Raw genomic sequence first — 27,047 nt, forward strand, 5'->3', positions numbered from 1 at the left:
TTATTCAAAAATTTAACATTTAGCCCCTTTTTCCCTTAGAAATATATACCTGTCAGAATATGCACGCTGGGACTGTGCCCCCCCTAGTCAAAAGTTACGCCTATGCATTATTGCTAATGACCGAATCCCATAGTTAAAGTATGGCTTAAAAAAAACCATTTTTTTCAATTCTCCAACTATGGGCGAACTATGGGCAAAGTATGGCGAAGTAAGGGAGGCAAAAAATATCATTTTTTTCAAATTCTTCAAATATGGGCGAACTATGGGCCAAGTATGGCGAAGTATGGGAGGCAAAAAAAATTATTTTTTTCAAATTCTTCAAATATGGGCGAACTATGGGCCAAGTATGGCGAAGTATGGGAGGCGAAAAAAACACTTTTTTTAAATTTTTGAACTATGGGCGAACTATGGGCAAAGTATGGCGAAGTAAGGGAGGCAAAAAATATCATTTTTTTCAAATTCTTCAAATATGGGCGAACTATGGGCCAAGTATGGCGAAGTATGGGAGGCAAAAAAAATCATTTTTTTCAAATTCTTCAAATATGGGCGAACTATGGGCCAAGTATGGCGAAGTATGGGAGGCGAAAAAAATCATTTTTTTCAAATTCTTCAAATATGGGCGAACTATGGGCCAAGTATGGCGAAGTATGGGAGGCGAAAAAAACACTTTCTTTAAAAATTTTTGAACTATGGGCGAACTATGGGCCAAGTATGGAGAAGTAGGGGGGGCGAGAAAAACACTTTTTTTAAAAATTTTTGAACTATGGACGAACTATGAGTCAAGTATGGCGAACTACAGAAGGCAAAAAAATCATTTTTTCGCCTCCCATACTTCGCCATACTTGGCCCATAGTTCGCCCATAGTTCAAAAATTTAAAAAAAGTGTTTTTTTCGTCTCCCATACTTCGCCATACTTTACCCATAGTTCGTCCATATTTGAAGAATTTGAAAAAAATGATATTTTTTTGCCTTACATAGTTCGCCAAACTTAGCAAATAGTTGTAAAATTGGAAAAAAATGATTTTTTGCCTCATATAGTTGTCAAACTTAGCTAATAGTTGTAAAATTTGAAAAAAATGATTTTTTTGCCTTCTATAGTTCGCCAAACTTAGCAAATAGTTGTAAAATTTGAAAAAAAAATGATTTTTTTTGCCTCCCATACTTCTCCATACTTGGCCCATAGTTCGCCCATAGTTCCAAAATTTAAAAAAAAGTGTTTTTTTCGCCTCCCATACTTCGCCATACTTGGCCCATAGTTCGCCCATGGTTCCAAAATTTAAAAAAAAGTGTTTTTTTCGCCTCCCATACTTCGCCATACTTGGCCCATAGTTCGCCCATATTTGTAGAATTTGAAAAAAATGATTTTTTTTGCCTCCCATACTTCGCCATACTTGGTCCATAGTTCGCCCATATTTGAAGAATTTGAAAAAAATGATTTTTTTTGCCTCCCATACTTCGCCATACTTGGCCCATAGTTCGCCCATATTTGAAGAATTTGAAAAAAATTATTTTTTTTGCCTCCCATACTTCGCCATACTTGGCCCATAGTTCGCCCATATTTGAAGAATTTGAAAAAAATGATTTTTTTTGTCTCCCATACTTCGCCATACTTGGCCCATAGTTCGCCCATATTTGAAGAATTCGAAAAAAATGATTTTTTTTGTCTCCCATACTTCGCCATACTTGGCCCATAGTTCTAACTATGGGCCAAGTATGGCGAAGTATGGAAGGCGAAAAAAACACTTTTTTTTAAATTTTGGAACTATGGGCGAACTATGGGCCAAGTATGGAGAAGTATGGGAGGCAAATAAAATCATTTTTTTTCAAATTTTACAACTATTTGCTAAGTTTGGCGAACTATAGAAGGCAAAAAAATCATTTTTTTTCTAATTTTACAACTATTAGCTAAGTTTGACAACTATATGAGGCAAAAAATCATTTTTTTCCAATTTTACAACTATTTGCTAAGTTTGGCGAACTATGTAAGGCAAAAAAATATCATTTTTTTCAAATTCTTCAAATATGGACGAACTATGGGTAAAGTATGGCGAAGTATGGGAGACGAAAAAAACACTTTTTTTAAATTTTTGAACTATGGGCGAACTATGGGCCAAGTATGGCGAAGTATGGGAGGCGAAAAAATGATTTTTTTGCCTTCTGTAGTTCGCCATACTTGACCCATAGTTCGTCCATAGTTCAAAAATTTTTAAAAAAAGTGTTTTTCTCGCCCCCCCTACTTCTCCATACTTGGCCCATAGTTCGTCCATAGTTCAAAAATTTTTAAAAAAAGTGTTTTTCTCGCCCCCCCTACTTCTCCATACTTGGCCCATAGTTCGCCCATAGTTCAAAAATTTTTAAAGAAAGTGTTTTTTTCGCCTCCCATACTTCGCCATACTTGGCCCATAGTTCGCCCATATTTGAAGAATTTGAAAAAAATGATTTTTTTTGCCTCCCATACTTCGCCATACTTGGCCCATAGTTCGCCCATATTTGAAGAATTTGAAAAAAATGATTTTTTTTGCCTCCCATACTTCGCCATACTTGGCCCATAGTTCGCCCATATTTGAAGAATTTGAAAAAAATTATTTTTTTTGCCTCCCATACTTCGCCATACTTGGCCCATAGTTCGCCCATATTTGAAGAATTTGAAAAAAATGATTTTTTTGTCTCCCATACTTCGCCATACTTGGCCCATAGTTCGCCCATAGTTGGAGAATTGAAAAAAATGGTTTTTTTTTGAAGCCATACTTTAACTATGGGATTCGGTCATTAGCAATACTTTTGCCATACTGTTGCCATACTTTGTCAGCTTTTGGCCATGTTTAACCCATAGTTGGCCATACTTTGCCATCTTTTGCCCATACTTCCATTTCCACGCGGGCCCTCTAAAGATTTTTTTCATCTTAGGTTTAAATTACTCAGAAATAATTTATCTAAATTCGTTTAAATTAACAACTGTTGTGATGTTCAACTAGATTTTGTTTTTTACGATTATTATATTCAAATTAAAGATATTTTTGAAACATGCATTTTTCAACTTTCGTAGAATTTAATTTATTATTTTACAATTGTATTTTAAGACTATCTTTAATATTTGAAAACTTTCTAAATCTTCAAATCTATGAAGGCTTAATTTTATTACTCTATTGTCAGCATCTGGTAATTGTAAATTTCAAACATCGACCGTAATGGTCAAAATAAACCTTTTTAAGAAACTGTAACTTGCGGAAATTGTTACCTGGATTAACTCCTACCTTTCTTTTCTTTTTTTGACAAAAGTGGGGTAATTGATCAACTGTACTTCTGCCTGTATCGTTTTTCGAAAATCAGTCGATTTTGAGTAATCATCAAGTCATATTATGTGCTCTTACGAAAAAATAAATTGTTTTATCCTGTATTAAACTAAGTTTATAAATGTAATGAACTTGTTTTACATTTATGGGGGATGACGTGTATACACGTCATGGTCAACAACAAAACATCTTAACGTTTATTCTTAATAATTGTTACTTGCGGGTTTTTGGGGTCGCTGATCACGATTCTGAAGACAGATATTCAAAATACATAATTTTTGATACAATATGGCCGCCAAGAATTTTAAGTCGATAAATTTTCCCCAAAAATTCTTAACCGGGGGTTTTTGGGGTGGCTCACTCTTAAAATTTAATATTGATACCAATCACCGCAGGTGAAGGCAATGGGCTCAAAGTTTGAAATGAACTTTGGTTGCTTCCTTTGTAGAGAGTGTTTTGGTGGCCCTGAGAAGGGCCGATGATTGAAGTCGGTGTCCTGGAAAGCTAGGCGTGTAACACGCGTACACTCAACAGACTCGTTAGAGCTACTCGATCCACCCTGTGAGTCGGTATAAGGCTCCCGAAAGTTCAACAAAGAAATTTCTACGTCGGTTTGCCCTGAGAAGGGCAGATTGGATTTAATAAAGTTGCCCTGAGAAGGGCAGGTTAGAGGAGGCGATCTTCTAGGAAGGCAATGAAAGCAAGACTGTACTGCGGTTTAACGCCTCTTTATTTTCCAAAATTTCCCTAAAGGGAACGACAACGGGACTGGTGTGAGTGTGGAGTCGGCTGGAGCGAGGCGAGAGCGAGGCACACGTCTTTGCTGTACAAGGTCCAGGAGAAATCTGTTTGACTGCCTGGAAAATGCTCCATATTTATGTACTCTGGCCGTGTGGAGAGCGTGAGTCTTCCCCCTCCCGGCCGGTAGGAGCCAATCAGCGCGTAGTGGTACCCCCTCCCACCGCGCCTGCGCGGTACGGTGGAGGGAGCGAGAGTCAGTCGAGCGGGAGCCGTGCACCTTGATGGACGTGTCGGGAGACGCTCTTGCTGAAGCCATGATGACCTCTCACTCACACACATTCCATGCCCATGTATCGTTCCCCGATACATTTTGTTCTAATTTTAACCCTAAAGATTAAGTATAATAAAATAAAATAAAAAGAATTAAATAAGATTTAAATAAATATATGTGTATATATACTTTACACCCGGAGGGCAAGTGGACCACCTCTCTCCCTTAAAGGATTCTGTATTATACGTAACAACTTTTATCAATATGTAGGCAATTATTCAAATGCTTTTTAATAATCATCCGCCATATTGGACCTTCCTAGTTGAATTTTGAAAAACTAACATCGGATTCGTAATCAGCGACCCCAAAAACCCCTTAGTACTAAGTGTCATGAAAATTTATTCACAAGAATGTCTTACACAATTTGGGACCATTTGGTTATATTATATCTCTACACCGAAGGGGTTAATTAAAATAATTATTATTATATATAGCTTATGTTGTACACTTTATGGTATGCTGTATTTCAATTCAAGAAAAATTTTACCACTTTTTTGTGAAAAAAATCTTGAAAAATTTATATTTACACGAGTTTGCCCACTTAATCAATATGTTTTGTTTTTCAGTTTGGAGGATCTGAAGCTATTATTACTGCCCTTAGTGATGAATTTCCTTTAATTGGAAATAATCGTGAGATATTCGTTGCTTGCCTTTTCACCCTTTATTTTGTCGTTGGCCTTGCTTCATGTTCGCAGGTAAAAAATTTCAACTGAAAAGTGTAGATACAATTGTTATAGAAACATATAGGGCGTTTTATATGAGAACGACATATGATGTCTAAGACTTTCCTTATCTTTTGGGTTTTGAGAGACATTTTGGTGTTAAAGAAATATGTAATTTTTTAATTAAAATTTTTTACTATTTTTGGAGATATTTGCATTAAAAAATTGTTGTAACTTTTTTTTCTTTCTCTTATAACTTTTGTTCTTTCGATCCTAAAAAATAGTTCTGAATGTTTTTAACTCTAAAAATGTTTAAATTGATTTATATTTAAATAAAATTTAATTTTACGTTTTAAACGTTTAGCGCGCAAAATGATCCTTGTAACATGGGCCCATTGCTTACCGTGCCGGCACGACGATCACATGCGGTGCGGATTTTTGAAGGGCCTATGTTACAATGATCATTTTGCGCGCTCAACTCACAAATTTCAATCTTTAAATATTTTCATCTTGAAAAAAAAGGGCAAGCTGGAAATTTCAGGAAGCCTTCATAACATTATTAACTTCATTCATAATTTTTTTCAGAGTTGAGGAACAGGGAGAACCTGTTCAAAACGTAAAATAAAATTTTATTTTTTAATTAAGTTAATTTAATAATTTTTTATTACAATAATTTTTTTCATAAATTTTAAATTTTTTAGAGTAAAAAACATTTGGAACTTTTTTTGTAGGATCAAAACAACAAAAGTTATCAGAAAAAAAATGTTGGAACAACTTTTTAATGCAAATATCTCTGAAAATATTTTAAAAATTTAATTCAAAATTTACATACTTATTTAACATCAAAATGTCTCTCAAAACTCAAAAGTTAAGGAAAATTTAAGACATTATATGTCGTTCTCATATAAAACGCCCAACATAATCGGTTTTAACAAAGCTGTCTAATTTTAAAATAAGTTTTTTAAAAATATCGTTTATCTAATAATAACAGTTTAAATAAATATTTTTGAGGGATCCCAGGTGAAGCGATCAAGATTCAAAAAAAATTTTCTCAGATCACGCTAAAACACGGGGCATTTGTAGTACTCATAGATGTTAATCTTCAGTAATAATATTTTTTTATTTAGTCCTATATTTTCCGAAAGGGAGGAATGAAAGTTTTGGGGTTTTACGGTACATTGTAAGTTTTGATAATTTTTTTTTCTCATCAAAATAATATTTTTTTATCAATATTAGTTTCGAAAGCTTTTTTGATGCTCTTTTGATTGGTAATATACATTTTTGAAAAAATAATTTTTTGACTAAAAAAATGAAACTCAAAATTAATTTTCGGGGTAAAATGTACATTTTTTTAAATTGAAAGCTGAGGTTTCTTCCTACAATAATATTTAGTTGAAAAAATGGGACTTGAATGTTTAAATATTGGCAACTAACATTTTTTACCATTTTTTCATATTTTAACATTTTGTTCCATTTTTTCATTTATTTACGAAAAAAAGTTATAAAAGCATGCTGTGAACCTTAAAGCCCCAAACCCTTTCACCCCCCATCGAAAAATATGGGATTAAATGAAAAAATATTTTTACTACAGATTAACATCTGAGTACTACAAATGACCCGAGTTTAAGCGTGATCGAAGAAAAAAAATTTTAAACTTGATCACTTCATCTGGGATCCCCCATATATTATGTTTGTGAACAAAAAAGTGATATTGACAAATAAGGGAACACTACGAAGTATCGATTTTTATAAAATTTGGAATTTAGTAGGTATACCTAATAAAACTTTATAATAGAAGGTTTCATTTTGTAAAATATTAAAATGCACGATTTCGATTTGTTCGAGAAAAACACGTTTAAAAATTGACACCCACCTCATATACTCTGTTGCGTGAGCATCTGTCCATGGCTGGTTAGTCTTGTGAATAGTGTATCTAACTGCTATCCTGCTTTTTTGCGAGTTTGATTCTCGGTCCCGTCAATTTTTTTAAAATTTTTAACGTATTTAATTTTATTTTAATAGTAAATTAAGGGGGAAGATGAAATAGTTAACGTTTACAGCTCAATAAAACTAACATTACTATTATGTTATTGTTATTTATACTATTATTTATACTATTGTTATTTGTTACAATAATCATCTTTGGGAATCAGACTTCCGTGGCACAGTCTTATTAGGAACATTTGTTACATAATTAATTATAAAATTAACAAAATGTGGAAAAGTGAAATATGACCATCTTGCCTACCCCTGGGGGTAAGATGGGATACCCTAAGAAGCAGTCTGGGGATTACAAAAAAATCAATCTATTATTGCTTGCAATCTTCGATAATGAAGGTTGCACCTTCACCTTTTTTTCCAAAGTGATTTGAGGGACAGAAAATATTTTTGCTGCTAAGTTGAAACCCATTTTTCACCCACCGCATTTTTCATGCTCTCTACTGACCAATTTTCTCTACTTGTCTTTCTTTCATAATTTTTTTACCATTCTACAAGAAAAATGAAACATTTATACAAAACTATTCAACGTTTTTACTTATAAATTATATATAAATAAATATAATTAAATATATAAATTATTATGAATAAATTATATGATGAAATAAACTCCATATCCCATCTTGACCCTCCATGCGAAATGACACTAAAAAACTAACCAATAAAAAGTATGATTTAATAAACAATCAAACAAATGTTTACCTGCTAGAGTAGTCAGTGACACTTATGAAAAAAATTATATAAAATTTTGTTATTTACTAAATAAACACGTTCCAAACAAAATCGTGGTATAATCGTTCAATGTCATTCTATTTTTTTTGGTATTGAAAGTATATTTCTTAAGCTTCATTTTGAAGATAAAAAAAAGAGAAAAAAAGTGCAAAATATTTTTGATTTTCAAAAAAAAGGTACATTTTGAATTAAAAAAAAAATTTTCACCATTCGAAATAGTACAAAAAAACCTTTCGAAAACATATAGGTCAATTAATTAACGTTTTTAACAAATGAAATATTTTAAAAACGAATAAAGTTATCGTAATTCTGACGTGACTAAACGAAAGTTGACATAATTCTGCATTTAACGAGCCCTGTATGAAGTATTTTGGATAAGTAGACTGTTAATAAACAATTAGTTAACATTGCAATTGTTTATTAACCATCTACTTATACAAAATACTTCATATAGGGCTCGTTGCATACGAAATTACTTTAACTTTCAATTGGAAAGTTCAGAATTACGATAACTTTATTTGTTTGTAAACTATTTCATTTTTTATTAACAACAAGCATCTAAAAACCTTATATAAAGTATTTTGGTTCAATTTTAGGTAAATAACAATAAAAAACGAAATATTTTACAAAGAAATAAAGTTATCGTAATTCTAGATTTCGGGTTGCAGAAATTGTTATAAACAATGGTTAAAGTTGGTGAAACGTGGTTTTTTGGTGCTAGTTGCTTTCCTTTAAATTTTAAAGGAAAAAGTTGTTATTAAAAAGAAAAGGTATTAAAAATACCTACAAAATGGTAAGTCGAAAGTTGAAATCGGATTATTTGTTTTAAAGTTATTGAAATTGAACCACTAAAAATAATACTTTATTTATTGTTTAATAACTTTGTTAATAATAATCCGATTGGATTAAAACTTTTTGAAAATTTGCCCCTCGCAATACTAAACAAAATGAAAAAACTTTGAACGCAATCGGATATATAGTTTATAAATTTTTCCATTTTTTAATTAAAAACATGTTGTTTTTCAACCTCATTTCTACAGAACGATATGGAGCGAATTCAATTTTTTTTATTTTACTCTTCAAGAATAATACTATCATTTACATAAAAGAAAGAATTGAAATTCATTAATTAATTTCATAATTATGGATAAAGAAAAAAGGGTACGTTTTTTAGTTGTAAACAATTGCAGTTACTCGGCGAGATTTTACTCTATCGAATTCTCATAAAGGCCATTGCACTTCTTTTTTCTTTACAAAACTTTCAAAAAAAGAAAAACGATGTAGCTTAAAGGGGGGCAGGAGATAATTTTTCATTTTCAAAAAATTCTTGACCCTATAATTATTAATATTTTTTAGTCAAATTTACAGTACTTAAAGCTTGATTTAGGACTATAAGATAAAAAATTGTAAACATTGTAGGAAATTTTTTCTTATTTATAAAGTGGGCTTAAGGAGTTCATGATTTTTCCTTGCTCCTGACGTCGGAGTGGGGGAATTCGGTAGCGCGGATAGACACCCGCCACCAAACTCAAATCGTCTGTTCAAATTTACAAAAGTTGTTGCAAGTCGATTAATTATTAACCGAATTTAATCTTTTTTTTTAATTTCTGGGTATCTTTCCTCCACTTTTCAAAAATGTAATTATATTTGTAATAAAAAAATTTATTTATTAATATTTAAACAATTTTTCTTAATAATCCAATTTTTTCATTAATTCAAACATTTTTATACATTTTTTTAATTGCGCATAATTTTAAGCATTTTAATGTTATTTTATTTTTAAAAATTATTTTTACACATTCATGTAACACTGTTTAACTTTTTTTATAATGTGAAAAATTATATTTTATTATAGTTTAATAATGATAATAATAATTTGTGTTAGACACATTTAAAAAGCAAGAAAATCACTAGTAAACTAAAATAAAATATAATTTTGTATAATATGAAAAAAAGTACATAGAGCTACACGAATGTGTATAAATAATTTTAATAATTTTTAAAGATAAAATAACATCAAAAAGACTTAATATTATATACAATTAAAAAAAAGTTTAAAACTGTTTGATTTAATGAAAAAATTTTGTTATTAAAAAAATTGTTTAAATATTGAGAAAAAATTTTTTTATTAAAAATACAATTTTATTTTTGAAAAGAGGAGAAAAAATACCATTAAATTAAAAAAAGAAAGATTAAAATTGGTTAATAATTAACCGACTAACAACAACTTTTTTAAATTTGAACGGACGATTTCAGTTTTGTGGCGGGTGTCTATCTGCGCTACCGCGTTCCCCCACTTCGACGTCAGAAGCATGAAAAAATGATGAACTCCCTCTAGCCCACTTTATAAATAAGAAAAAAATTTCCTACAATGTTTACAATTTTTTATCTTATAGTACGTAAATTAAGCTTTAACCTTCGCCGGACTGGATACTTTTTATATACACGGTTGACAAGATCCCACCCAGGGTGGGCCAAATGTTTTCTTCTTTGTATATTGCAATAAAAACTTAGAATCATTCAGTTTTTTTCCAAAATTGTTATATGTTACCAAATAATATATTTTATTAATGTTTTGTTGATTTTTTATTTGTTTAAACAATTTATTATTAATAATTTATAACCTTTTGAAATATACATACGACAGTAGAAGAATTTTATAAATTTGTTACCTTTTCTTCGTAGTTATTAATTCAAAGGTTATAAATAAAATAAAATATATAATTCAATTTGCAACAACTATTATTATAAATTGTTTAAACAAATAATTGTTGCTATTTATTAACATTCTTCATAATATTCCTAGAAAATTGCAATTTTTTTCTAATTTTGCAACTTAACAAGCACAACATAATAACACAAAGATTTTATATGAATTTACTATTTAACCAATTGTTTAAACAAATAATTGTTGCTATTTATTTACTTTCTTTATAATGTTCCAAGAAAGTTGCAATTTTTTTCTAATTTTGCAACTTAACAGGCTCAACATAATAAACATGAAGATTTTATATGAATTTAGTATTCAAACGATTGTTTAAACAATTTATTGTTGTTATTTATTAACTTTCTTGTAGTGTACCTAGAAAGATGCAGTTTTTTTCTAATTTTGCTATTTATCAAACCGAATATAATATAGCCAGACAGATTTGACATAAATTTACTAATTTAACAATTGTTTAAACAATTGTTGAATTTACAATTTTACATCAAATCTATCTTTTATTATATTCGGCTTGATGAGTTGCAAAATTAGAAAAAAACGGCAACTTTCCAGGTGCCGTACAAAAAAAGTTAGTAAATAACAACAATAAATTGTTTAAACAATTGTTGAATTAATAATTTTACATCAAATCTATCTTTTATTATATTCGGCTTGATAAATTGCAAAATTAGAAAAAAACTGCATCTTTCTAGGTGCAGAACAAAAAAAGTTAGTAAATAATAACAATAATTGTTTAAACAATTGTTGAATTAATAATTTTACATCAAATCTATCTTTTATTATATTCCGCTTGATAAATTGCAAAATTAGAAAAAAACTGCATCTTTCTAGGTGCAGAACAAAGAAAGTTAATAAATAATAACAATAAATTGTTTAAACAAATGAAAAATGCAATATAATATTTTTTATATCTATTATTTGACATCATAAAACACTCACAGTGAAAAGTCTGCATGATTTCAAGTCTTTTTGTAAAATAGAATTAAAAAAATATCTGAATCATCCCGGTTATCTCCGTACATACATTGATAAAAGTTATAAATAATCAAGAAGAAATTTTTTTAAAAAATTTGTTTTTACATTTTTTGAAAGTTCTTAAGATTTTGTTCAGTGACTTAAAATCGCGATTCAATTAAGGCAAAACTTTAGAAGATATGGCAATTTCAATTTGTCTGGCCCACCCTGGGTGGGCATCTTGTCAAGCGAAGGTTAAGTAGGTACTGTAAATTTGACTAAAAAATATTAATAATTATAGTCAAGAATTTTTTGAAATTAAAAAATTATCTCCCACTCTCCTTTAAGCTACATAGGTTTTCTTTTTTTTTGAAAGTTTTGTAAAGAAAAAAGAAATGCAATGGCCTTTATGAGAATTCGGTAGAGTAAAATCTCGCCGAGTAATTGCAATTGTTTATAAATAAATAACGTACCCTTTTTTCTTTATCCATAATTATGCAATTATTTAATGAATTTTAATTCTTTCTTTTATATACACGATAGGATCACTCTTGAAGAGTAAAATGAAAGAAAAAAAATTGAATTCGCTCCATATTGTTTTGTAAAAATAAGGTTCAAAAACGACATGTTTTTAATTAACAAATGGAATAATTTATAAACTATATATCCGATTGGGTTCAAAGTTTTTTCATTTTGTACGTCCATGAAGCTGGCCGGAACATACCATAATATGAAAATATTCACTACATGAGAATTAAGGGCTAATTAGGGCTGTGTGTCTTGAATTTTGGACTTTTGATTTATTTAAGGAAAATGACACCCGGCTAACTTCATATTGAAGCTGGCCGGAAACACGCATAGCTTCTATATTACTGCTCCAATTAACTTCTAAGTGGCAGAAACATTTAGGGCTCATTAAGCCCTTTAAGAATACTCTATATTATTAGTTAAAAAGTGTGCAAAAAGCTCGAATGACCGAGCCGAGCCGAAATTTTTTCGAGCCGAGCCCGAGCTTGCCTCGAAGCATCATCGAGTACTCGAATTTTTACAGTCATGTTATCCATAGATAATAACCTTGTATAAATTAATTCGATGCCCCCGTCGATAAAATGTTTATTAATACTATCTATTTAAACATTCATTTTTTCGACAATTTCAGAAAAGAAAAGATAATTGGAAAGAAATTGATATGACATTTAAAGAAATGAATGTTGCAATAGAAAATTGTAAATTTATTCAATTTTTAAATGTTAATTTGTATTCGATTGTATTTTTTTCTCGAAAAATGCCTAACTTTTTATTTAATGAAAAATAATATTTTGAAGCAAAATTTTGTGTTAATTAGTCGGGGCTTCACTCAATCTTGCTTAGCGATAAATATGAATTGAATCTTGCCAAAAAAGTTAATTCATTTTAATTCATCTAAACTAGTTTTTTTCTCAGAAGTGAGTAAAACAATAATAATTAATAATAATGTTACAATAATAGTTTGGTTATTAATTATTTAATAATGATTTAATTTTTAATTTAAAGTTAAATATTTATTTCAAGTATGGTGAATTGCAAAATTAGGAAAAACTCCATTATCTAAAAAGTTAGTAAACAGCAATTGTCCTTTGTTTAAAAATTGTTTGAACAAATAAGTTTATTTTAAATCTAAATCAGTCCAGTGGCGGATCCAGCCGTCTCTCCAGGGGGGGGTCATGATATATATATATATATATATATATAAAACTGCAATGTTTATTATAGTCATTTATTGACTCTTTTGAAAACAGTAATAAATTTTAACAAATTAAATATAATTGTTATTTTCTGCATTAAAAAAAACAAAAGTTATAAGATAAAATCTATTTTTCTTTTTTTCCGTCCAAAGCGATCGATAACCTCTTCATCATTAACCTCGATCTGATGGTGGATATTCAACAATGCTAATCCTGTAAGACGCTCTTCTCCCATAGTTGATCGAAGCCAGGTTTTGAGCCGACGCAATGTTGAAAAAGACCTTTCTGCTGTCGCTCCACTCACTGGTATAGTTGCAAGAATATGTAGAAATTTTTTGACATTTGGGTAGAGATTACTGTCACATACGTCAATTATTTGGGGTATTGTTTGTGGAATTTTCGTCCCATTATTTAATTCTCTTTGCCATTTGGCTATCCAAAGTTTATATTCCTGAAGCACTGTGGATTCGTTAACATTATCTAAAAGCTCATTGTAAAACTTTGTAAGCTTGCGTACAACATGTAGATCATGCTCATCATAGGTTGATTTTGGGAAAAATACATTTAACTCAAACAACTTCATTACTTCAGGAGAAAGTCTTTCTTGCAAGTCATTTATGATGTGATCCAAAAGAGGTATGTATATCGACCTGCGGTAGTATTCTTCAACAGATTGTGCTGCCAGATTATTAGCTCGATGACTTTGTCTGTTAGTTATACGAGGAGATCGCAGCTCTACGTCTAACTGTTCCGCAATTTTTTTGGCGTCAGAGAACAACTGATGAAAAACTACATCAGCATTTTCTCTTTTTTGCTGTAATATAGTTATTATGTCAGTTATTGCATCCATGGCATTTTTCAAATCTATTGAAGCTGTCTGAAGTAAGCGACTCAGTGAAACAGTTGTCCCTGAAAATACAAAATAGTTAAACTAATCAGTTAAAAATGTAGTATCATAAAAATAGTTTGATCTTTTACTGTGAGAACTAAGTAATACAATATTAAAAATGTCAGGCAGATACACAGACTGTTCTTTTTGTAAAGTTATAGAATTTACTTCAATTATAACTATAACTCAGTTCAAAGATTTTGCGGAACTTGAATAAAACTGTGGGCTCAAAGATAATTATTTAATATAAAATATATTGCTTACCTAAAATATCGTTTAAACAAACAGAAGACACAATGAAATCAGAGCTTCGGAGTGCTTGAAGTAAACAATGAGCATCACTAGCAGTATTTCTATCTTTCCACAAAGAAATTCTTTCTAAGGCATTACAGATTTTCAGTAAGTTGTCGCCTTGAAATTGTAGATGTCCATCATGTCTTTCGACCCAACGAGTTTCACAAATTCCCTTCATTGAATTTCCAATTTCCTCAACAAACACTTCATGTCGTTTAGCTGAAGCATTTGCAAAAGCAACAATTTTTCTCATTGTACCAGAAGTATTACGACACGAAGCAACTTTAACGGATTTCTCCAAAGCATTATTTAAAACGTGATTGTTACATGGCGAACGTTTAGCATGTTTAGCTTTTTTTATTAATTCTGGAACAGCTCCTTTTACTTCAGATGCCATAACCGCACAACTGTCAGTACAAATCCCCACACACCAGTTTAAATCTATATTAAATTTGTAACAAAGATTCTTTACAATTTTGGCCAAAGCTTCACCTGTCAATCGACGCTCTTGGTCGCATTCAGACGTTTTGCTATCCGCTATCTTGTCTTCCTTTTCATATCGGAGCATCTCGTACGTGTTACAGAAAGTTATAAACTTCTCTAATATTTTATCATTGTGGAAATATCTAAAAGAAAGACTTAGTTGCTCAATATGTGATATGTCAGTTGTTTCATCGAATATAATTGAAAAAAATTTAACTTCCTTTAAATCATGTATAATTTTTTCCTGTATAATTTCCTTACAAACGTCAATCAATTCATTTTGTACAGTTTTACTGATGTAAGTAGCATTACTCTTGGCGGTTTCCAAATGTTGTTGTAATACTTTGTCACCAGAGTTTATGCGAAATTTTAAAAGAGCTCTAAAATTTCCATTTTCATTTGCTACCAAACTATCGTTCAAAACTTGCTTACTTTTACTTGTACTCGAAAGCATCCCATCATCTCTATGACCACGCAATGGAATATTTTGGCGACCACAAAAGATAATCGTATTGACAATTGGTTGTAGGCGGCTTCTATTTTCTTTTATTTGAGCCATGCGTTGAGTAAAAACTTGGTTAGTAACATGAGCAGCAGGATCAAAAAAACTTTTAAGAAAATTTTTTCCTGATTCAACGGCCATTCGGTGGTACTCATTGTTTTCGTGTTTTAAAAGGACTCCATTTTCACCCGTTAATTTATGGAATGCAGTTAAAGGTTCTTTAACCAGTCTCTTAAGTGGCGTTCTATTTTGGAAACCTCCTCCTGTAGATGTCACAAAAAGAGCACAATATATACAGTACAGTCCGCGATCTTTGGGTGACAAAACAAGCCAATGAAATTTAGTAAGATGTGATCTTTGAGCGTACTTTTTTGTTTCTTTTCCATTTTTTTTCACAACATTATAAGGAAATTTGTAATTATCAGGTGGCGTCCAATGTTGCTGAAGTAATTTACTTTTAGTTTCGTCACTTATCTGCTTTCCTATATAACAACCAATGTCTGATGCCAAATCAGATTGAGAAGGCGGATTAATGGAATCATTATTACAAGACGCATTCTTTGGCAATTCAATTGCAGCGTCAGGAACAGAAGCATCAGAGACATCAATTTTTGGTATTAGGGAATTTTTTTCCACAGATTCGACAGCATCTAATTTTGGTTTTTTTACGAAAAAACTATCAATTTTTCTAATAGAATCTTCACTTTTTGAACCACCACCTTTTCTCTTTAAATCACCCTACACCAAAAAAAGAAAAATCGCATTTTATAGCAAATAAGAGGAGCTAAAAACAAAAATAACAGATGTTTACTAATGTACTCACCATAATTATTCTTTCCAAAGTGTATATTTTTTACATATCCACTTAAACAAAATTCAAAAACTTATTTGTGAGGTTAGAATAAATAAAAATGTTGTTTGGAAGGATAATTATTTTACAGAACGCAAAATAACTTAAACAACGAAACGTATTTGAACAATATTTCAAACAGAACGAGGTAAAAAAAAACATGCAAGGTTAAAAACACAAAATATAAAATCCAATGAAACGGAAAAATGTCGATGAAATATTTACGTCGAATAGAAGAAATCTTTAAATAATAAGACTTTATTAGTTTCAGTTTAAGTTTTTTAAATTATAAAAGGCAAAAGTGTAAACTTACACAACATAACCCCTAAATCAGAATTGAACTACAACTTTCGAGTTGTATGTCATTATTATATTCGAAACGCACTAAAGTCAAACAATAATGTAAAACACATATATATCAGATTTATTTTCTTAGCAAAACTTCCAATTTCATGTCAATAGAGCATTCTATAAACGAATCGTTGTCCAGTGATAGAACTTGCTGTTTTCAACAAAAACCTTCGAGTTACCAGAATCGATTTCTTGACAATCGATTCTCTCAGAAATCGATGGTTCGACCTAAGAGTCAGAGTGGGGTCACAATTTAGAAAGGTTGCCAAAGCATTTAAAATCATGGAAACTGTGCGAATCAGATTAAAAGCTCTAATATTAGTAAAAAATAGACTATCAGAACACAAGATAGAGAAATTTATATGTAAAACTTCTGTACGCAGGTCTAATATTTGAACCACAAACTCGGATTAAAAGGTTTTAATTTTTTCTTACTCCAGACTCCCAGGGGGGGGTCATGACCCCCATGACCCCCCCTTGGATCCGCCACTGAAATCAGTGTTTAAATAAATTTTGGTAAATTGCAAAATTTGTGAAAACTACTTCTTCCGTGGTAAAATCCTTAATACGTTTGTAAATAAGAATAATATGTATATATTGTGACGCGGCATTTTATGCTCGTCACAATATTCCTTAATTCTCATATAAAACTATTAAAAATATTCCAGGGTGGGAATCACCATCATTTCTAAAAACAAATAAAAATCAGTATGTTGTCAAAAGTAATAAAATAACAAGAGAATTGTAAAAATTATAAATATTAAATTAAGCAATAGTTGAAAAAAAATTAAATATACCTGCTGACTCGCCAGATCGATTCAACGGAAACAGTAAATTGTTGTCCACATTATCAATTTTTTTATTTTTCTATTTCATGAAAAAAATGGACATTAATCGGAGTAATTCTCCGATTCAACAAAATGAGTCAGCTTTTCCATATCATTAATAATGTTTGACGTACCACAAGGGAAGTGCTTCCTGGTGTATATATTTGGAAGAGATTCCCGAATATTTAAGAGCACCAGGAAGACGAATATTCATTGGTATACTCAGCTGTCACAACAATGGGAGCGGCCATTTTGGATAGAGAGCGCTATGATGCGCCGTGGCACGGTAGCGTTCTACTTTACCCTCCGGATTCATGAAAAATATCGACTCGTGATGAATTGATTATCGATAAAGAAAAAGTTTTAATAATTACTTTCACCGGGACTCACCTCTAAAAAGAAAGCGCACAAAGAGACGCCGACTAGCGTGACAGGTCAGCCATTTTTAGTCATTCTCATTCTGGAAGTGTAATAGGCAACAAGCCTTATTATTGTAACAAAAGAAATAAAATTGTGTATAAATAATTATTAAGAGTCATGTCAGGACGAGGTTCATTGAGGGGTCGGCGTCGTATAGACGGTGAGTCCCGAGTGTAATAACTAATTTGTCAGCCAGATCGGCATATTATAAAACAATTTATTTTGTATAATAAAATTTCCAATCGTAGTAAAATTTCTCGCGTTATAAAATCACATGTTAAATATTATTCGGCCTTCTGCCGAATACCTTATTAATAAAATTATTCCATAAAATTAAAATTTATTATGAAACAAATTAAGTGAAGTGTTTTACTTGTGTCTTTATCCTTTCCCCCCCACTCTCCGCGGGTTATTGGTATCCTACAATGACGTGCTGAGCCAGCAGGCGGATATTATATTATATTCAAATAAATATAGAATGGTTTAGTTATTTTCCATAAAAATAACTTGGCGTCTTTTAAAAAAATAATAACTTAAAAATAAAGTAACGTGAGATAATAAAATTTAAAATTAATAGTTTTTGGTAAAATTAGAGTAAAAATAATAGAAAAATAATTAGTCAAGTAAAAATCACGTTATAATATATACAAATGATAAAGTTATTATCATAACTTAAATTGTTTTGTGACAAAAAATACATATTTTGATTAAGTTAAAGATTAAGTAAAAAAATGTACTGTTTCTGATTTTTTTGCAATACCTATATTAAGTAGAAAATATTTACTTCACTCCGAACAATTGACAGTGGTCTCGTACGTACATGAATGTCTATAGTAACTTCAATTTTCAATTAGATTGATGCAAAAAGTTAGAAGATTCCCAGTAAAAAAAGTATTGGATAGAGTCCTTTTTTTAATTAATTTCAGAAGACCATACTCTTACGTATTTGTCCTGTACCCCCACTACTGAAGTTGTACCTCCTGTTTCTAGACTTGTATTTCTCTTAGAAGTTTAATAGTGAGAAATATCTCAAACCAAATTAATTTTCTTGTAAAGCATTTCGAATTTCGAAAATTTATTTATATGTCACGTTTACGGCAAATTATAATTGCCAATAAAACGTTATTTAAGTACAAAATTTTATATTAAATTCACATGCAACACACTTTACCATCATTGAGTGCACTGCTGTATACGTACATGAACATTGCTTATAATAAAACAATTAAAATTACATCATTTTCTGTTGAAGAAGCGGCGGGTATCATAATATCGGTTACAATAAATCCATAAAAATCTTTATTGAAAAAATTTCTTATAAAATGGTAGTGCTCTGAATAAGAAATTGCGTTTTTTTTAGTAATCCTGAATGAGCCCTAAATTTTTTAACCACTTAGAAGTTAATAGGAGCAGTGCCATAGAAGTTATGCGTGTTTCTGGCCAGCTTCAATATGAAGTTAGCCGGGTGTCATTTTCCTTAAATAAATCAAAAGCCCAAAATTCAAGACACACAGCCCTAATTATCCCTTAATGAGCCCTTAATTCTCATGTAGTGAATATTTTCATATTATTGTATGTTCCGGCCAGCTTCACGGACGTTCATTTGTTTATTAGTGCGAGGGGCACATCTTCAAAAAGTTTTAATCCAATCGGATTATTATTAACAAAGTTATTAAACAATTAAAAAAGTACCATTTTTAATGGTTTAAATTCATTAACTTTAAAACAAATAATCCGATTTCAACTTTCGACTTACCATTTTGTAGGTATTTTTAATAACTTTTCTTTTTTAATAATAACTTTATAGTTGGTTATAGTTTATAGTAGTTTAGTGCTGGTTGCTTTCCTTTAAATTTTAAAGGAAAGCAACCAGCACCAAAAAACCACGTTTTACCAACATTAACCATTGTTTATAACAATTTCTGCAACCGGAAATCGAGAACAACTATGAGGCCTTTATACTACTTGTCTGAAATCTCCCCCCAATATTAATAATTTTCCTGCAAAAGATATATTTTCAACTCTACAACAGTCCCTTAATGTTTTATCAACTATTTCCAAAGCTTTTTTGGGTATCATAGAAGCTTCGTCCCAAATTATAACGTCAGCTTCTCTTAATTTTTTTTATCTGATTTTAACTTCAAAAACGTTGTTCACAGAAAAAAAAATGGTAAAAAGTGATTGTGGGTAGAGGGTAAAATGCGTTTAGGTACAGGGTAAAAGGTAATATTGTGATGGGTAAAAATGTTACCAAAATATTACTAGAAAGATGGATGCAATTTTTCAATCTGACTAATTGAAACATAAAATACGTGTTTTCATGGATTTATAACTTAATGAAAAACTTACAAAATGTATTTTTAAGATGAAAAATCCTGAAAATGTTGTAAATTTAATAAATTTAATTATTTTTGTAAAGAAAATGTGTTTGCCAACAATGCCAGCTGACACTTGTAAACAAACAGGTTTGGGAAGCAAGTGTTCAAAACCACAGTTGGGAACGATAAAAAACTTGTCCAACAATAATTTTCGTAAAGCATATTATTAAATATATTGTTTTACAAAAACAAAAATCTTATAGATAAATAAAAAATGTTATAAATAAATAAATATTTTTAGGTTCATTAATTAAATTTATTAGATAAACCATAAAAGATAATCAATTACTACAAATTTTCTCAGGAATGCACAAAAAGATGCGCACAGATATATGGCGCGAAATTCAAATAATGTCAATTTAAAAAATCAATAATTTAATTTTTTCTCCATTTTGAATTCTTACCCCACGAGTAGAAATCTTTCTTTTTTGAAAAAAGGAGGAGTTGAAATCTTTTTTTTTATTGGCAAAAAATCGCCATTCTTTATTTGGGGGTTGGGACCAAATTTTGTCAATTAAAAAATTTAATTTTTTCTCCATTTTGAATTTTTGAGGCAACAAATAGAAATCTTTCTTTTTTGAAAAAAGGAGGAGTTGAAATCTTTTTTTTATTGGCAAAAAAAACTCCATTCTTTATTTGGGGGATGCGACTTAATATTGTCAATAAAAAAATTTAATTTTTTCTCCATTTTGAATTTTTGACGCAACAAATAGAAATCTTTCTTTTTTGAAAAAAGGAGGAGTTAGAAAATTTTTTTTATTAGCAAAAAATCGTTATTCTTTATTTGAGGGTTGGGACCAAATTTTGTCAATTTAAAAAATTTAATTTTTTCTCCATTTTCAATTTTTGACGCAACAAATAGAAATCTTTCTTTTTTGAAAAAAGGAGGAGTTGAAATCTTTTTTTTTATTGGCAAAAAATCGCCATTCTTTATTTGGGGGTTGGGACCAAATTTTGTCAATTTAAAAAATTTAATTTTTTAAATTGACAATACTTAGTCGCATCCTCCAAATAAAGAATGGAGATTTTTTTACCAATAAAAAAACAGATTTCAACTCCTCCTTTTTTCAAAAAAGAAAGATTTCTATTTGTTGCGTCAAAAATTGAAAATGGAGAAAAAATTAAATTTTTTAAATTGACAAAATTTGGTCCCAACCCTCAAATAAAGAATAACGATTTTTTGCTAATAAAAAAAAATTTTCTAACTCCTCCTTTTTTCAAAAAAGAAAGATTTCTATTTGTTGCGTCAAAAATTCAAAATGCAGAAAAAATTAAATTTTTTTATTGACAATATTAAGTCGCATTCCCCAAATAAAGAATGGAGTTTTTTTTGCCAATAAAAAAAAAGATTTCAACTCCTCCTTTTTTCAAAAAAGAAAGATTTCTATTTGTTGCCTCAAAAATTCAAAATGGAGAAAAAATTAAATTTTTTAATTGACAAAATTTGGTCCCAACCCCCAAATAAAGAATGGCGATTTTTTGCCAATAAAAAAAAGATTTCAACTCCTCCTTTTTTCAAAAAAGAAAGATTTCTATTTGTTGCGTCAAAAATTCAAAATGGAGAAAAAATTAAATTTTATAATTGACAAAATTTGGTCCCAACCCCCAAATAAAGAATGGCGATTTTTTGCCAATAAAAAAAAAGATTTCAACTCCTCCTTTTTTCAAAAAAGAAAGATTTCTACTCGTGGGGTAAGAATTCAAAATGGAGAAAAAATTAAATTATTGATTTTTTAAATTGACATTATTTGAATTTCGCGCCATATATCTGTGCGCATCTTTTTGTGCATTCCTGAGAAAATTTGTAGTAATTGATTATCTTTTATGGTTTATCTAATAAATTTAATTAATGAACCTAAAAATATTTATTTATTTATAACATTTTTTATTTATCTATAAGATTTTTGTTTTTGTAAAACAATATATTTAATAATATGCTTTACGAAAATTATTGTTGGACAAGTTTTTTATCGTTCCCAACTCTGGTTTTGAACACTTGCTTCCCAAACCTGTTTGTTTACAAGTGTCAGCTGGCATTGTTGGCAAACACATTTTCTTTACAAAAATAATTAAATTTATTAAATTTACAACATTTTCAGGATTTTTCATCTTAAAAATACATTTTGTAAGTTTTTCATTAAGTTATAAATCCATGAAAACACGTATTTTATGTTTCAATTAGTCAGATTGAAAAATTGCATCCATCTTTCTAGTAATATTTTGGTAGCATTTTTACCCATCACAATATTACCTTTTACCCTGTACCTAAACGCATTTTACCCTCTACCCACAATCACTTTTTACCATTTTTTTTCTGTGTTTCAATATTTGACAAATCTAAAGGTAAACGAAAAGTTCTGTGGCTTGTCATACCACCAGGCAGTAAAATAGATGCAATGCCCGTCCATGCCATAGATAAAACTTTTTTTCGATTTGAAAGAAAATAATAAATTAATGTTTTATACAAAAATGTTTTGGCAGTTCCACCCGGCCAATCAATAATTATCATTTTATAATTATCGTTAGTAATTTTTTTGAAAATCGAATTTTGTTCTTCATTTCATTGTCCAAACAATTTTAAAAAATTCTCTTCACTTTCGTTCACAAATAATTCTTCTTCTTCAGGAGTTTTTAAATTTTCTATTTTTTGAGGCTCAGGCAAACCAAAATTAGAACATGATAAATTTTCTAAATACAATATTTCGTTTATTTCATTTAATGCCCTGATTTCATTATTATTTTTAAACCCTTCACAAAAAAATTGTTTAAATTTAGTCCAAACATTATAATGGGAAGGGGAACTATCAGCAATCAAAAACCATGCAAAAAATTTTCTCAATTCTCTGGGCATCATTATACTACATTTTTAATTAATTTCTCATTACTCTTTCATTAACTCAACCTTTCATTAACTGCATCAATATCGTCGTAAATGTAAATCTGCCCTAAAACCGGAGATTTACCTTTTTTAGATAATAATGTGTTTGAAATGGTATGACATACTTGTCCATAAATTCTTAAATTATATATTCCTTTTCCAAATTCTTTCCCGACATTTGCGTTAAAACTTACAAACGAAAATTTACTATTATAATATCTTATTAAATTTCGAAATTTTTGATCGTATAACAATTTTTCCAAAACTTTATTATAAGGTTTCAATGGAGGCAATTTAATTTTTCCGTTGTGACAACAACTCTTGTACGAAAATTCTACTAAACAAAATAAAGCTGAACAATTTGGACACCGATAATCCATGTCACCAAACTCTAAATACTTTAAATTTTGAATACCATTTAAATTTTTATATTTTTTGCCAATTGTTTGATTTTTTCTTCTTTTATCAATACGATCTTGAGTCATGTGTGTTGCTCTATCTTTTCCCCGTTTCTTGTTTAATCTTTTTTTAGACATTCCTTCAATACGATCATTTTTTTTTTGTAATTAATTCTTCCGTCATATTTTTAATTTTCGATTTATAACAAATTTTATCCTTATTTTTATTATAATATGCAAAATTATTTCTCTGTCTTTTTATCTGTTTTTTGATCATATTTTCACAATATACGTCAGATTTTATTTTTTTCTTAACGTGGTCCTCGTTACTATCAGTATTCTTTCTTTTTCTCTGAATTGGTTCTATCGCAATCTCTTCACAAATCATTTCCTTGTCACACATCAAATCATTCTTTCGTATTTTCTGATTTTCATTCATCAAATTTTTTTGCTCACACATCATTTTTTCCATTAAATCATTCTTTCGTTTTATCTGATTTTCATTCATAAAATTTTGTTCCTCACACATCATTTCCATGTGACACACCATTTTTTCCATCAAATCATTCTTTAGTTTTAACCGATTTTCATCCGTCAAATTTTGTCCCTCACAAATCATTTCCTTATCTCACATCATTTTCATTAAATCAGAAAATCTCTGATTTTCTTGTTTCATAATTTGTTCTTTCAGCACCTGTTCGTCCTATCTAAAACTTTCTAAAACATCATAATGTCCATGATCAAGCGATCCAGAAAGTAACAATCTTAATTTATTATCATTATTACTTATTCTGTAATCTTTAATATTGTTAAATATATTATGGTGGACAATTACTTTGACATCATAAATAGACACAAAAGCCTGTATTTCTACTTCACAACCATAAAAACTATTTTTTGAAATGAGATTTCGATATGAATTTTTATCTAAAATAATTTGGTCATAAGACTCATCTCCAACAATAAAATTTTCATAAAAAAACCAATTATTTAAAATATAATTGACAATTTTCATTCTAACTTTTTGATGTTTTTCTTGGCTATTATATGAAAAAGATCGAAACAAACAATTTCCATCTGGTTTAATCTTTTCTTTAATATTCATTTTAAAAGTGAAATATATTTTCCAAAAATATTTATTTACCAAACAATTATAATTTATTTTTCAAAAAATTTTACTTTAAAATTTAAAATTTTAACTTTAAAATTTAAAAACTTCTAAAGAGTAACCAAACTTTCAAAACTTTTAATTTGACAGATTGAAAACAATTCTGAAGTTGTCTGCAGTTGTTTTGTTTATATTCAGTTACTTAATTTATATTTTGCCTATAAAAATTGTTCGAATTGTCAAAATTTAAAGTTAATATTTTTCAAATAGAAAAATGTCCAGAAAAAGGAATAATACTAATGAAGATATTTCGAATGATAAACAAAAAAAATTTTAAATTGATGAAAATGTCGAATTCACATCATCATTTTTTTTGCAGCAAAAAGTTAAGGCTGGAAGTAAGTTTGTGTAAGTTTTTTGACATCCAATAAATTATATAAATTATTCTAATTTATTTATTATTATAAAATTATAATTTCTTTTAATAATAAATAAACATTCTTTTAATAATAAATAATAGGTCTGTTGTGGGTTATGTCGAAACTGTTGATAAATTAAAAAATTTTAAATCTAAAAAAATGAGTCAAAAGATGAATTCGAACTATTTAAATTTATTGTAAACAATAATGACAATTAATTTAATAATGAATTTATCCCTTGGTGTAATGAATAGTAAGGAAGAAAATTTAACAATCAATCCAAGTCAAGTAGTCAGTAAAATAAAAGAAATTATTTTTGACGTTTCGACAGCACTGCTGTCCTCATCAGAAACTAAAAATTTATTAATAAAATATAAAAATATAAAAAATATAAATAAATAAAATAAAATATAAATAAAACAATATAAAATTAAGAAAATGTACAGTATTGCGACACACAGGCGAGACTTAAAACATGAATTTGATTGGAATGATGTCTCTGTTCTTGATAATGAACCAATTTGGCGAAGGAGACTGATCTCTGAAATGATACATATAGGTTTACAAGATAATCCTTTAAACAAAAAAGATGATACAAAATATCTGAGCCAATATTATAAAAATTTTTTTTCAAATTTTTATAATATCATTTAATTTTAATTAATAGCTAATTTTCACATCATTATTATTTCATTGGTCATTCTCTGTTCGTACAATCGCACTCGCATTTATTTGTTTATATTTTGCTATAAGTTCATTGAACTTTCACTGTACTTTATATATTAATGTAAATTTGTCGATTTGTGTTTAGTTTGTCTTTATATAATTTTATATATAATATTACATAATTTATATTTACATAATCTATTTTGTAATTTCCAAAGAAACTTCTTCTTTAAAATTTGACGGCAAAAGAATCATCAGATTTTAATGATGGCAATATGCAATATGAATTATTATTAAATCATGTTTCAAAAGTATCAATTTTGGAAAATTTTGATATTTTAAAATGTAATAAAAATGAAATAACAGAAATTAATTTTAATAAAGAAAATGTATTAAAATATACAGGATATATTAGTAAAAATGAATTCTAACACGTATATTGGAACTATTACAAATGGACAAAATAAAGTCATTATAAAAATTCAAAATTTTTTCGGATGAGTGCAACTTTCTTCTGGGAGAAAAACTTCGAATTGTTGAAATATTATATGAAAATGGTACATTTAATAAATTTAAATAATAACAATAAATAAATTAATAACAAATAACAAAACTAACTTTTTAAATTCAATACAGATGACTTGAGTATTGGAATTAAAGTTCACAATGAGAAGCAAATTACCATTTTACTAAATGAACCTAAAATGTCTTTGAATCTTTTATTGGAAGGAGGAGAATCAATTTATGAAAATTAAATTATAATAATATATACACTTGACTTAGATGTTAACATTAAAAATATATAAATGTTTCTAAATTTGCATTTTAAACATGAATTTTGAAGGCAAAGGAGGTCAAAGATCAAGGGTCAAAACTGCTCTTAAATTTGACCTTTTTAAGGGCAAAGGAGGTCAATGGTCGAGGTCAAAGGTCAACAATCAAGGTCAAGGTTCAAGGTCAAAGGGGTACTGAAACAGCGGCGAAATCTTTTTTAATATAGAGAGATATATAATCTATTGGGTCACTAACAAGTTAAAGGTACAGTTTATAAGTAAAGCTTTTATACAAACAAACTTCCCAATCTTAATTTTGTATTATATAGACTGTCAAGGGACGACAGCCCATAAAAAGGGGGAGTATAAAATACCACATTTATAAATATTTTTTTTAGGTATTTCACATTAAAAAAATTTATTTCTGTTGTATTTTTTTCTCCCAATATTTTTTTTCTTTAAAAATTGAGACTTTAAAAAAATTTAAGAAACTTATGTTTATAATTTAAAGATTAACTTATACGTATCGGAATTATATTCAAACAAAATGTGTCTCAGATATTTACATCTAGAACAAAAAAATAAGCATTTTTTTATTATTATTTTTACTGACTTAATTTTATTCATATATTATTTTGCTTTTTCTAAATC

The 27,047-nt window shown here is 29.1% G+C and overlaps 1 protein-coding gene across 1 annotated transcript in view; it reads left to right on the forward strand.

The window, feature by feature from the left end:
- The first annotated feature begins 4,715 nt into the window (after positions 1-4,715).
- The window catches only part of LOC127286905 (sodium-dependent dopamine transporter-like), an 82,615-nt gene continuing 60,283 nt past the window's right edge, over positions 4,716-27,047 (forward strand). The window contains exons 1-2 of the mRNA XM_051313537.1: positions 4,716-4,769; positions 4,932-5,060. Of these exons, the coding sequence (XP_051169494.1) occupies positions 4,716-4,769; positions 4,932-5,060 (183 nt within the window). The remainder of the gene's footprint in view (positions 4,770-4,931; positions 5,061-27,047) is intronic.

This window comes from Leptopilina boulardi, unplaced genomic scaffold, assembly GCF_019393585.1.
Source record: "Leptopilina boulardi isolate dan_hultmark-lab unplaced genomic scaffold, ZJU_Lbou_2.1 LbouV2_365, whole genome shotgun sequence".
NCBI lineage: Eukaryota > Metazoa > Arthropoda > Insecta > Hymenoptera > Figitidae > Leptopilina > Leptopilina boulardi.